Source organism: Panthera leo, chromosome A1 (genome assembly GCF_018350215.1).
Source record: "Panthera leo isolate Ple1 chromosome A1, P.leo_Ple1_pat1.1, whole genome shotgun sequence".
Classification (NCBI taxonomy): Eukaryota; Metazoa; Chordata; class Mammalia; order Carnivora; family Felidae; genus Panthera; species Panthera leo.
The window spans coordinates 111602198-111615080 of NC_056679.1; the positions used below are offsets into that span (position 1 = coordinate 111602198).

Sequence of the window (12883 nt, forward strand, 5' to 3'; positions counted from 1 at the left end):
GTAAACATGAGGCAAACCAACCAAGGTAATTATATTCATAATAGTCAAAGAGAGAAATAGCATTCTTTCTGTTTTGTTTTGTTTTTATTTTTGAGAAAGAGAGAGAGAGAGAGCGCATGCATGGGCAAGTGGGGGAGGGAGAGAGGGAGACATGGAATTTGAAGCAGGCTCCAGGCTCCGTGCTGTCACTGCAAAGCCCCATATGGGGCTAGAACTCATGAACTGTGACATCATGACGTGACATGAAGTGGGATGCTTAACCTACTGAGCCACCCAGGCACCAGAGAAATAGCATTCTTGAAGACCAGAAATTGGGATGGGGGGTATTCACACATTTTATAACCCAGAAATCCAAGTGATTATGGTGACTTTGCCAATGCATTGTGTTGGAGGATAGTTGTACGGTAGAAAAACAGTGAACCCTGTAGGTAAAGGGTTTTAACTGCATACAGTAATTCTTATGATGCCAAAGTTGATTTGGATTTTAGCTGCTATTATACCTATGTAATTAATTAGGTTACAGAAGTCACGAAAATTGGGTAAGCTTTCTTGTGTTTTATCATTTTCAGACAGGGAGTTGAAGAAGAGGACAAGTGTCTTATCCATGGCTTCTGGCAACATGGGGCAGTATAAGGACTCACTGTCACAGTGACCAACTTGCCAGGTCATTATTTGACTTATTGAGTGAAGGAAGAACCAAGGTCATTTTTAAAAATCATTTGCCATTTGTGACTCCTGAACTGAGGGTCTGTAGCCACTGATTTAGAAGTTACTGAGCTTTTATCTAATGATAAGCTCTGTTTGTTTTGTGTGTCACTGACAGGAGTAAAATGGAATATAAAGTAATCTATTATTTAAAAATTGCAATAATAGTGTTCTGTGAAGGAACTCAGGAATATACCTATTAATCATATTAGAATGGAGATTAAAATAATTTATATATAGGGGCGCCTAATCATCCAACTGTTGGTTTTTGGCTCAGCTCATGATCTCGGTTTGTGAGTTTGAGCCCTGCACTGGGGATTCTCTCCCCACCCCCCAAAACAAATAAATAAACTTAAAAATTATATATATATAATACATATATATATATATATATATATATATATAATTTATTATACATATATAATTTAATATATAATTATATATTATAATATATATAATTTTTTATATATAAAAACATATATATCCATATATATGCCTATAAATATCTGTCATTTGAATATATATATCTGTCCAAGGAACATGTGTTCATCCCTTGAAGCATTATGGTGGTAGGATTTAACAGGGATCATCTTTGTAATCCACCTCATTTCAGAGACCAGAAAAATCAGTATGCTATGATAAGCAAACCTTCCCCTCCTCACCCAACCCTGGCCCCAGTCAGAGAAACCACATGAGAACAGGACAAGGAGGCTGAGCTCTGGAAAGCCAGTTTTTGCTAGGTCTCTTGGCCTAGGTGAGACAGGTATTGTCAGTTCGCCCTGTGGATATGGAGTGTGCGGGGAAGGAAGAGAGATAAGAGCCACCCAGGTTCTGTGGCTGCTGAGAGATTCTGCTTCTTAGAATTTTTTTTAGAGGAAAAGGCAAAGCTGTTGGTTTTTTTTAGATTTTATTTTTTAAGTTATCTTTACACCCAACGTTGGGCTCAAACTCACAACCTCAGATTAAGAGTCACGTGCTCTACCGACCGACTCAGCTGGGTGCCCTAAAGCTATGTTTTTTGTAAAGTCTTTCCTATATTGTAGATTGAGGAACTTTTATACATTTTACCAAAGATTTTTAGCTCAGTGCTTCAGTTTTTTCACATGAATTTTTAAACATGAAAAAATTTAAGCATATAATAAAGGGAATCGTACATTGAACCCTTATGTACTCAGATTTAACAATTACCAAGAATTTACATCAGTTACTTCATATAATTCTCCATTTCTCTCTTCTTTGCTAAAAAGCTTTAAAATAGCTTAAAAACTAGGAATGCCTGGGTGGCTCAGTCAGTTGAACATCCGACTTCAGTTCAGGTCATGATCTCTTGGTTCATGAGTTTGAGCCCCGCGTCAGGCCCTGTGCTGACAGCTTGGAGCCTGGAGCCTGCTTCGGATTCTGTCTTCCTCTCTCTCTGCCCTTTCTCTGTTCACACTCTGTCTCTCTCTCTCAAAAATAAACAAACATTAAAAAAATTAAGAAAAAATGCTTAGAAACTTAGTCTCAGCATGTCATTTTACCCTTACATCCTTCATAAATATCACTAGAAAATATGGTCATTTTCTTGTATAAACCATAATGCTACTATTATACCGAACAATATAAACCACAATTTCTTGATATCACCCAGTACCCAGGCAAAATCAAATTTCCTGGAAGGTTAAGAATGCCTTTGGACGTAATTTTCTAATTAGGATCCATGTGAGTCCACCCATCACATCTGCTCTCTTTATTCTTTCAATCTAGAGCCAGCAAGCTCCCCTTCTTTCCCCGTTTGCCCCATGTCATTGACTTATTGTATAAGTGGGGTCAGGTGTCCTTTAGAGGATCCCACCTTCTGAATTTGTTCCTTTTGGTGTCATTTAACTTGTTTCACTGTACCCTGAATGGAAACTTTTCCCCTTATTTTGAATGCAAGCCTGAGGGGCTCAACTTGTTGGCTGTTAACATACACCACATATTAACACAGTGGAGGGAGCAGGATATGGCTTGTAATTGCAGTGGTGAAGACCCGAGAATGCATCTACTAATTAGCAGCTACATGAGGGTTTGACATAAGGTCCTTGTTAAGGGTTGTTGCGTCTGCTGGAACTCACAAACTTTACTGTAGAGAATTAGAGATCTCATATGAGAAGGCTGTAGAAATACTCATTGTGGTAAATTCCAACAGAATGAATCTCCAGACATTCTTCAAGTAACTGACATGTCAGCCTAAAAAGACACTGTCCGAGTTGGAGGCCCCCAAATTCCCTTTTGTTCCAAACCTTTGTGTGATGGCAGTGGTTTCTCTGACATGGTAAACTTTGGTTTCCCTCCATTTTCTTTCTAAGTGATCTCTGGAGCCCAGAAGAGTTAGAGACACGAACTATGACCCCTTGTATGACTTCCATAGATAACAAACCAGGTGCCAGCATGTTTGACAGTTCCTTTCATAAACTGAAGTTAATGAAAGTCGTGAAAATAATGGTTACTTTCTGGTGTTGGTAGGAGTTAGGAGATCTTTGGCTCAACAGAATAAGCATGGTTCTTCGTGTTTTTGCTCTAGACAGAAAGCAGCAGCAGGTATATTGTATTTGGACACAAACCTGACTCCCGTTAGAGTGTTGAAGGATTGCAGGACTCTTAGAGGTACGGGGCAAGTCTATCTGCTTTCTCATCCAATGTTCAAAAATAAGCTGGTTGAACTCTGTAACTTACAGTTTTGTGAATTTCCTACAAAACAGCAAGGGCTGTAAAAGGGTTTGGCTAGAATATGTGAACTTTTTGTTTCAGTGCCAGTTACTTGGGACGATTAAAGGAATGACTCTTGGCCAGAAGACTTGAGTCCCCAAGCTGCCATGCTCAGCTTGTGTGTCCCCAAGTGGGGCCAAGTGTGGATTGCTTCCAAAAGGGTAGAAGAGGTGGCCCTTTGGCTTCTTGTTCCAGTGTTCCCGTCCTGTCCACCTGTCCATGAGAAAATATGGATGATTTCTGTGGACCCTGGATGAGTTTGTCGCCTCTGATTCTCTTCACCAGCTGGAGTTCCATTCCCGGACTAGATGTCTTCATCAGTGACTTCAGAAACCACATTCAGATGGGCTTAGCTATGCTGATATGGTATACTAAGAACAACTGGATTTTTCTCTGCTGCTTCCAGCTGGCCAACTTTCTTCACCCCTGCAAGCATTGTGAAAGATTTCTTTACATTCTTAATCTCCTCTCTATTTCTCCCCCAAAGTGTGCTTTGATGCTTAAAGAGGGAAGGCATGGAGGTATGTATACCTTTGGGGTTCCCGGGGATGGACTTGCACCATGCTCAGCTACTTGAGTGAGCATGAGGATCCCTGATGCCATCCATCTGTATACTCATACAGCACACACCTGCAAAGGGCCTTCTGTGTGCCCCAGGGGGAGTGGGCGCATTGATGTATTGGGGGAAGGTGGAAACAGATTCAGGTGGAGAACTGTTTCAGACTGTCTCCCAGCAGCTGCTCCAGGAGACCACTGTGGGAATGTCAGCCACAAGCCCAGAAGAATTTAGGGGGCATATGACCAAAGAAGGCAGTAGGGGGTATGGGAAGAGCTGATCCCTGAGGGAGAGAATGTAGAGAAAGAAGCTGAAGTATGAATCTTGGGGACATTAATCAGAGTGGTTCTTCATGCTTCACTGTTGATGATTTTAAATGGAGAAACTGAATAAATCAGATGTTATTTCCCAGTTCAGTGTATTGGTTGCCTCTAAGAGTATTTTCCTACCAGGAACAGTCATATACACTTGTTTTAGAATGCCTGTGACAGCAAAGGCATTGCGGTAGTTACTTCCTTTTCTTAGTGATCAAGAACTTAGATTTGCACAAATTTGATCAATTTAGCCACTAAAGATTTAGTGCAGCACAGGGCTCCTCAGATCACTCTGTCTAGATTTGCCTTGGAAACCAAAGGGGTTAGGAGTATGAAAGCATGGTGAATATATTAATCCCAAGAATTGAACCGAGCAAAAACCCTATTGCTCATGCACATAAAGTATCTCTACCCCACAGGCTTATCCCCTAAACTCTGTTTAGGAGGATCGTATGCACACAATTACATCCCCCCAATTAGCTAGTGCTGGGCATGGCTAACCTTCTCTGTTTCTACGTTTTCTTGCCTTCTAGCCCCAAACCCATCAAAATCTTTTCTGTCATTCCTGGTGTCTCCAGTCCAGTCTTGTGCCCTAGAGTTACGCTATTGGCTTCTAGAACTCAGAGAACTTTTTTTTTTCCCTCTTATATGACCCTTATCTCTTTCTAACACATTAAGGGACTTTGTCTATCCGATGGGGATACTTCTGAAGAAGGAAGGGCTTTTGTCTGCTTTAGCTCTAGCATCTGTCTCTCACCTTTAGCCTGGAGCTTTATAGTTCCTGTGTACTCATAACCCTCTGGCTGAACTGAGGTGCTTAGTCTCCCAGGGAAGACAAGCTGTCTGCATAGGTCAGATGGGGAGGATTTTACTCCAGGGAACTGCAGACTACCACTATACTGGAATGCCCAAGAGTGACCTCATAAAGCAAGGGTTCCTTTTGTGGGCCCTGCTCTGTGGCCTCTCGGGATCTAGATGCCAAGGAGATCTCTAAGCATAGATTTTCTGTTGGATGATTAAAGCAAAGAATAAAAATGGAAAATTTTTTTGGGAAAATGCCTCAACAGTTTCATTACCAGAAGGACACAAGAGTCATTTCAAGCTCGCTGTTGGATAATGCCTCAATGCCATTCCATTCGAGATTCGGGAGCTTTCAGTAAATATTCTTTATTTCTCTTGCTTGTTAAGAAATGCGCAAATGGCAGCTTGGGGGCAGGGTATCAATGTTCTCTTAGCCTCTTCCTGTACACGCTCCTCCGCTGCCCAAAACAAGGTGCATGCCCTTGAGAATCTGCCTTCTGTGGCTGGTAAGGTTGGTGGAGGCTTAGCCAAACCCTTTGTTTCTTTGGCCTTATTATGACTGGCTATTTAAGTCAACATTCAGTTGTGCTCTTATTTGACCCGTACACTGAATTTGACTCTCTGTTGCCCTTTTTTACTTTTTACCTTTTTGTCATTTTTACTTTGCTTTTATTAGCTACTGTGTTAGAAAATTTGAAGATTTTTTGGGGGGATAGTAGACCTGATCTCACATCAGACAGTGAAATCATACATCTTGTTTTTATAGAGTATAATAGTATATATATTCTGTATTTATTTACTGTTATGAGAGTGTATTCATTTGATACATATAATGGGAAAAAGTGATACATACTCTTTGAGAAAAATTGCAAAGCACAGATAAATATAAATAACCAAGAAAAAGAATTACCTATAAGCTCACTTTCCATAGGCAGATACTAGTGACATTTTGGCATGTTTCCTACTCAGTTTTTTCTACCTATTTTTGTACATATGAGATAATTCTGAGTATACAGAGTTGCGTATCTTGTTTTTGTCTTTTGCTATACAGTGGATCATCATTTTTTCAAATCATCAAAAATGCACAGATATATTTTAGTATCTGTATAATATTCCATGAGATGGATATGCCATAGTGTACTTAACTAGTCTTTTTTGCTAGACTTTTTAAAATTGTTTTCAAGTTCTCACTACTATAAATAATGCTGGGATGCATGTGTTTGGCCATAGTCACCTCATTCCAGATTGTATTCTCTTAGGGTAGGTAGGTTCCTTACATCAGAGGATACACTCAGTGCTAAGGCTTTTCAGAGGAGCTGGCCAATTTACATTCCTCCTGGCATTTTATGAGAATGCCTCATCACACTACACTATTGTCAGTATTAAATGCTATTACGTTTAAGTCTTTGCTAACTTCATAAGCGAAAATGGTGGTTTCACCTAATTTGCATACCCTTGGTTAGTAATGCTACTGAACGTTCATTACCATTTATATTTATTTCATAAATTGATTGCCTGTTTTTTCCTGGAGTGTCCAGTTTTTTTTTTTTTTTATCATTAATTTGTGAGTACTTGTCTGGGTGATTATTGGATTACCAGTTTTTCCTACTAGACTGAGAGGATTGAGGTTTGCTCACCTTATATGCACAGTGTCTGCTATATTGCCTGGCATGTAGTACTCACTCGATAAGAATTTGTTGAATGAGTAAATGAAGATGATGCTTTGTTTTCCTTGAGAAGTAGTGGTAACTGCCCCCTCCTCCCCTCCCCCCCCCCCCCCCCCCCCCCCCCACCGAGGTCTAAAGCGAAGGTACTAAATAACTGAGTGGGGACAGAACAATTTAGGGATCATTATACATATTTCAGTGGTTATTCAGTTAGTGTTGTGTTGCAATTTTTAAATAATATTTATCTAAGTAATCTTGACACCCAACATGGGGCTCGAACTCATGACCCTGATCAAGAGTCAATGCTCTTCCAACTGAGCCAGCCAGGAGTCTCACGTTGTGTTGCAATGTGAAAGTGTATTTACATTAAAAAAAATATTTTTTTACATTTTATTTATTTTTGAGAGAGAGAGCGCACAAGTAGGGGAGAGGCAGAGAGAGAGGGAGACACAGAATCTGAAGCAGGCTCCAGGTTCTGAGCTGTCAGCACAGAGCCCGACATGGGGCTCAAACTCACAAACCATGAGATCATGACCTGAGCTGAAGTCGGACGCTTAACCGACTGAGCCACCCAGGTGCCCCAGTATATTTAAATTTACATTCACAGAGAGGATAGAGCAGACCCTTATCCCTACAAAAATGTGTAATGTTTGGGATCTAGTTCTGTTGTAAGATAATCATACCTCTGCTTCAACTTTTTGACAGAAGGAAAGATCCTCAATGTCAGGAATTTGTGAAGAGAGTCATAATGAGTCATCTCTTTAAGATAATTATGATTAGTATCGTCTCCGTGAATGCCTTTTTTGTGGTCTTGTGGACTGATTATAATACAAGATACAACTTATTCACACTTTGTGAGGTAAGCAGACAAAAATGGATCCATTTTCTTCTGTTTCACCTGTTTTATTTTTGAAAATGTTATGTTTAAGGCATTTTGTTCAAGAAAATTTTCCATAGAAAAATTCTAAGGGCTTTAAAAAGCTACAGTAAAATCGGGGAAGAAGGTGGCAACAGTAGCAGTGGTGACAGTGTTTTTTATTTTTATTTTATTTTTTTTTTTTTTTTTTAACGTTTATTTATTTTTGAGACAGAGAGAGACAGAGCACGAACGGGGGAGGGTCAGAGAGAGGGAGACACAGAATCTGAAACAGGCTCCAGGCTCTGAGCTGTCAGCACAGAGCCCGACGCGGGGCTTGAACTCACGGACCGCGAGATCATGACCTGAGCCGAAGTCGGCCGCTTAACCGACTGAGCCACCCAGGCGCCCCGGTGACAGTGTTTTTTAATCTCCCTGAGTTTCCTCTTGAAAGCAGAGCAATTTGAGAGCAGAGCTAAAAACCGATGGGCAGCATTGAAACCCAAACCAGTTAAAAAGATATCTTTACTAAGAGCCATAACTGCACAGTGTTAGCCTCTGAAGGAGACAAAGCAGAGGGCATTCAATAAATATCCACTGGAAGGTATGATGGGCTGATGTGAGAATAGCCCTTGATGGTGGGAAGGGCGTTGCCCATTCCAGTACTGGCTTAGTGCAAGAAGTTCTTGATAGTTTCCAGAGTGCCTAGAACAGTCTGGATCTTGTAAACTTTGAAGACTGACCATCCAGGGCTCCCTTCAGGGCCGCCACTCTCCCACCCGCTGCCCACCTAGGAGAGATATTGGGAGTGGAATAAAAATTGAGCAGGGTAGGGGCCCAGAGATGAAGGAGGAAAAGGTCCAGATAAAATTGGAGGAGGGAAACAGAACAAAGAAATCTTAAATGAGGCCACATCTTTAAAAAAATTTTTTAAGTTTATTTTTTATTTATTTTAAGAAAAAGTGTGAGTGGGGGAGGAGCAGAGAGAGAGGGAAATGGAGAATCCCAAGCAGGCTCTGCACTGTCAGCACAGAGCCCAATGTGGGGCTTGAACCCATGCAATTGTGAGATCATGACCTGAAGCTACCCCACCTTGAAACACAGCACAAAAGAGGGAGCTACATGTAGTTAGAACCACACCTTCTGAAAGTACAGGAAGGGGCAGCTGGGTGGCTCAGTTGGTTAAACATCTGACTTCAGATCAGGTCATGATCTTGTGGTTGGTGGGTTTGAGGCCCACATCAGGCTCTCTGCTGTCAGTGCAGAATCTGCTTTAGATCCTCTCTCTCCCTTTTTCTGCCCCTCCTGTGCCTCGCACATGTGCTTTTTCTCTCTCTCTCTCTCAAAAATAAACATTAAAAAAAAATAAAAGTTCTGGGGCGCCTGGGTGGCGCAGTCGGTTAAGCGTCCGACTTCAGCCAGGTCACGATCTCACGGTCCGTGAGTTCGAGCCCCGCGTCAGGCTCTGGGCTGATGGCTCGGAGCCTGGAGCCTGTTTCCGATTCTGTGTCTCCCTCTCTCTCTGCCCCTCCCCCGTTCATGCTCTGTCTCTCTCTGTCCCAAAAATAAATAAACGTTGAAAAAAAATTAAAAAAAAAAAAAAAAAAAAATAAAAGTTCAGGAAAGAGTATAAAAGAGTATACTAGAAATAGATTGAGGTAAAATCCCACAGAGAATTATTATGAAAGGAAAAAAGAGAATAAAGTGGAGAATAATACCCCTGTAGATAATGGAAGCCTACCACAAAGACACGTCCACAAAACAGAGGAGAACTGTAGCATGTTATTTCAGAACTAGGTAAATGTTTAAGAAAATGATATGAGATAGGAAAGAACAGAGGCCAAGTGACAAAACTCAGGAAAGAATTAGAAATAGGGGCATCTGGGTGGCTCCGTCAGTTAAGTGTCTGACTTCAGCTCAGATATGATCTCATGGTTTGTGGGTTCTAGCCCTGCATCAGGCTCTGTGCTGACAGCTCAGAGCCTGGAGCCTGCTTCGGATTCTGTGTCTCCCTCTCTCTCTGCCCCTCCCCTGTTCACACTCTGTCTGTCTGTCTCTCAAAAATAAACATTAAAAGAAATTTAAAAAAAAAAGAATTAGAAATAAAAGTCATTTCAAAAATGAAGATGTGGGGTGCCTGGGTGCCTCAGTTGGTTAAGTGTCAGACTCTTTTTTTTTTTTTAATATTTTTTTAAGTGTTTATTCTTGAGAGAAAAAGAGGAAGCACGAGTCAGGGAGGGGCAGTGAGAGAGGGAGACACAGAATCTGAAGCAGGCTCCAGGCTCTGCACTGTCAGCACAAAGCCCAATGTGGGGCTTGAACCCATGAAACGCAAGCGTCAGCCTCTTGATTTTGGCTCAGGTCATGATCTCACAGGTTTAAGATCAAGCCCTGCATCGGGCTCTATACTGAGCATGGAGTCTGCTTGGGATTCTCTCTTCTTTTCTCTCTCTCTCTCTCTCTCTCTCTCTCTCCCCCCCTCTCCCTCTCCCTCCCTCCCTCCCTCCCCTGCTCTCTTGCTTGCTTGTGTGTTTTCTTTCAAAGGAAAAAAAGTTGAAGATGCAACTAAGAGCAATTAGGCACAATAGGTAATAGCTTAAGTGAAATATTAGATTAATGGAAGGGATTTTTAAAAATCCATAAGAAATGAAGAGATAAAAAGGATTCAGGAGAAAATGATGAATATTGAAGATGTGGGAAGAAAAGATCCAACATAAATATAATAGGAGTCCCTGAATTTGAAACAGAAACAAAGGGACAGACCAAACACAAACCTGTATTTAAGAAAAGTTACCTGAAATAAAATAATTAAAATTATATATTGAAAGAGCACACTTTGAGAATATGGATTGAGAACAATAAACCCCAGGACTTTCTAGTAAAATTATTGGACTCAAAAGGAAAGAGGTAGAGGACATTGTGAGCATCTCAATTGGATAAGGAAAAGAAAATGTTTGACAGACTTTTTTCTGGTAATGCTTTCTGCTAAAGGAAACGGAGTAATATATTTAAGATACTTGAGGGAAGAAAATGTGAACCAAGAATTCTAGATGCAGTATAACTGACTTCCAAGTATCATGCACATGGAGAAACTGTCACCGATCATTAAAACACTTGGATGATACTGTTCCCTTGAGCTCTTCCTTTGGAATCTGGTGAAGAATAAGTTTCAGCCAACCAGAGTGACTAGAGATGCATCAACATTAGGATGCGGATGAGCATTAAACATAATTGTTTGTAGAAATAATCATAATTGTGGGTTAACGAGAGATTCCAGCATATAATGAATCTGTCCTCTGGCAGGGAAGATACACTATGACTAAATGGGGGGGACTGGGGAGAGTTAATGCAAAAAAATTTAAAACCATTGTTAGAAGTCAGCTTAGTGGAGATACTAGTAGTTGTGTCATTTTGAGACTGTTGTGTGTGTAATACAGGATAAAGCAGATGGGTAATTATTGGACAGTTTAGTTGTGTTGTCCTCTGTGTCCTTTTTTTAATGTTTGTTTGTTTTTTTTTTTTGAGAGAGAGAAAGCATGAGTGGGGGTGGGGCAGAGAGAGACAGACAGACAGACAGACAGAGAATCTGAAGCAGGTTCTGTGCTGACAGCAGAGAACCTGAAACAGGGCTCAAACTCATGAACCATGAGATCATGACGTGAGCCCAAGTCGGACGCTTAACTGACTGAGCCATCCAGGTGCCCCTCCTTTGTGTTCTTGAGAACCAGTAATAATCATGGAAGAAAGGAGAAACATATAGACAAAACTAAGTAAAAACCATGTAGTTTCACATTTAAATTTGAAACATCAGTATAAATTACTAATGTATTTCATCCTTACTCATGAAAGATCTAGAACATTGACCGCTAAACTGTTATGCATCCTTACTGCCCACAATTTGATTTTGAAAGACCATTTCTTACTAAAACAAACAAACAAACAAACAAAACAGACAGATTAGAGATTCTTAGAGAAATGATTGACTGCAGGTCTAGGGCAAGAAATAGTTGGGTCAGGAGTATCTTGTCATGCACATAGCAAGGAAGCTATCAAAGATTACTGGGGTCATGTCAAAAGGACTCATGAAACAACTTGAAGAAGAGGCTCCTACTGGACAAAGATGGGACACTTTGAGCTTCAATAAGGATAATAATTAAAATGGATTGAAACTCATCAAACAATCTATAAGTTTGCACTGATACCAAAACACTAATGTCACTTTGGAGGGTAATAAGGAACTAATCCTTTATCTCAAAAACTGTTAAATTAAGAGAAAGAATCATACATTACTAACCTTATATAAATCATATTACAGAGTAATATTACATAGTAAGGGGAAACTCTCTTTACAGAAAAATCCCAGGGGCACCTGGGTGGCTCAGTCGGTTAAGCGTCCAACTTCAGCTCAGCTTGTGATCTCATGTTCATGGGTTTGAGCCCCACATCAGGCTCTGTGCTGACAGCTCAGAGCCTGGAGCCTGCTTCGGATTTTGTGTCTCCCTCTCTCTTTGCCCCTCCCCTGCTTGTGCTTTGTCTCTCTCTCTCTCAAAAATAAATAAACATTAAAATATTAAAATAAAAAATGTTTACAATAAAAAAGCATCCCAGTTAATAAATGAAAAAAGAAATGATAGAATTAGGATATCGCTATTTTCATCCCCCAGTGAAGTAATGGATCTAGGCCATGAGCATCAGTGGCTGCTACCGTCATAAAAGGAGAGACAGCCAGACATTATATGCCTGCTGTGAAAGAACAGAACATACAATCTTGCCAAAGAGATGAAACCTGAATCTGATCTAGCCTTTGGATCCAGCTGCCTGTTTCCGGGAAATAGAGGACAGAGGAGAATGCTGAGCTACACCATGAGTGTGCAGTCAGCAAAATCCAGACTGGCAAATTCTACCAGTCAGGCTGCCTGGGTTCATCAACAAATAAAGTGTAAGGAAAGAGAAAAAGGAATGGAAGCCTTAAAAGACCTATCAAATTTTTAAAAAATTACAATTAAACTTGAAGAATTAGTTCCAGGGATGTATACATGGGTTCCTATCTATAGAGAAATGTAAGAAAGTGATTACTATGAAAATCAGGATAGTGGTGATGTAAACAAAGGACATGGTGAAATCCAGGAAAAGAGAGACTTTGGAAAATGAAGGCATTGACAAGTTCCCATGTATATGGAAGGATTTAGAGAGCCATAAATGCCCAGGGCAGGACACATACTTAGAAAAGACTTGAGAAGATCCCAAGCTTTCA

At 40.5% G+C, this 12883-nt stretch overlaps 2 protein-coding genes across 3 annotated transcripts in view; both read left to right on the forward strand.

Annotated features, from left to right (window-relative positions):
• PCBD2 (pterin-4 alpha-carbinolamine dehydratase 2) overlaps positions 1–658 on the forward strand; it is a 52871-nt gene extending 52213 nt beyond the window's left edge. The window contains exon 5 of the mRNA XM_042935628.1: positions 570–658. The gene's annotated coding sequence lies outside the window, so the exon portion shown is untranslated. The remainder of the gene's footprint in view (positions 1–569) is intronic.
• CATSPER3 (cation channel sperm associated 3) overlaps positions 248–12883 on the forward strand; it is a 36369-nt gene continuing 23733 nt past the window's right edge. Inside the window, exons 1-2 of one of the 2 annotated variants that reach the window (XM_042935610.1) lie at positions 248–539; positions 7479–7632. In XM_042935610.1, the coding sequence (XP_042791544.1) occupies positions 7522–7632 (111 nt within the window). In that variant the 5' untranslated portion in view covers positions 248–539; positions 7479–7521. Of the gene's footprint in view, positions 540–5245; positions 5462–7478; positions 7633–12883 lie in introns of those variants that run through there. The other variant, XM_042935602.1, reaches the window with a different exon arrangement.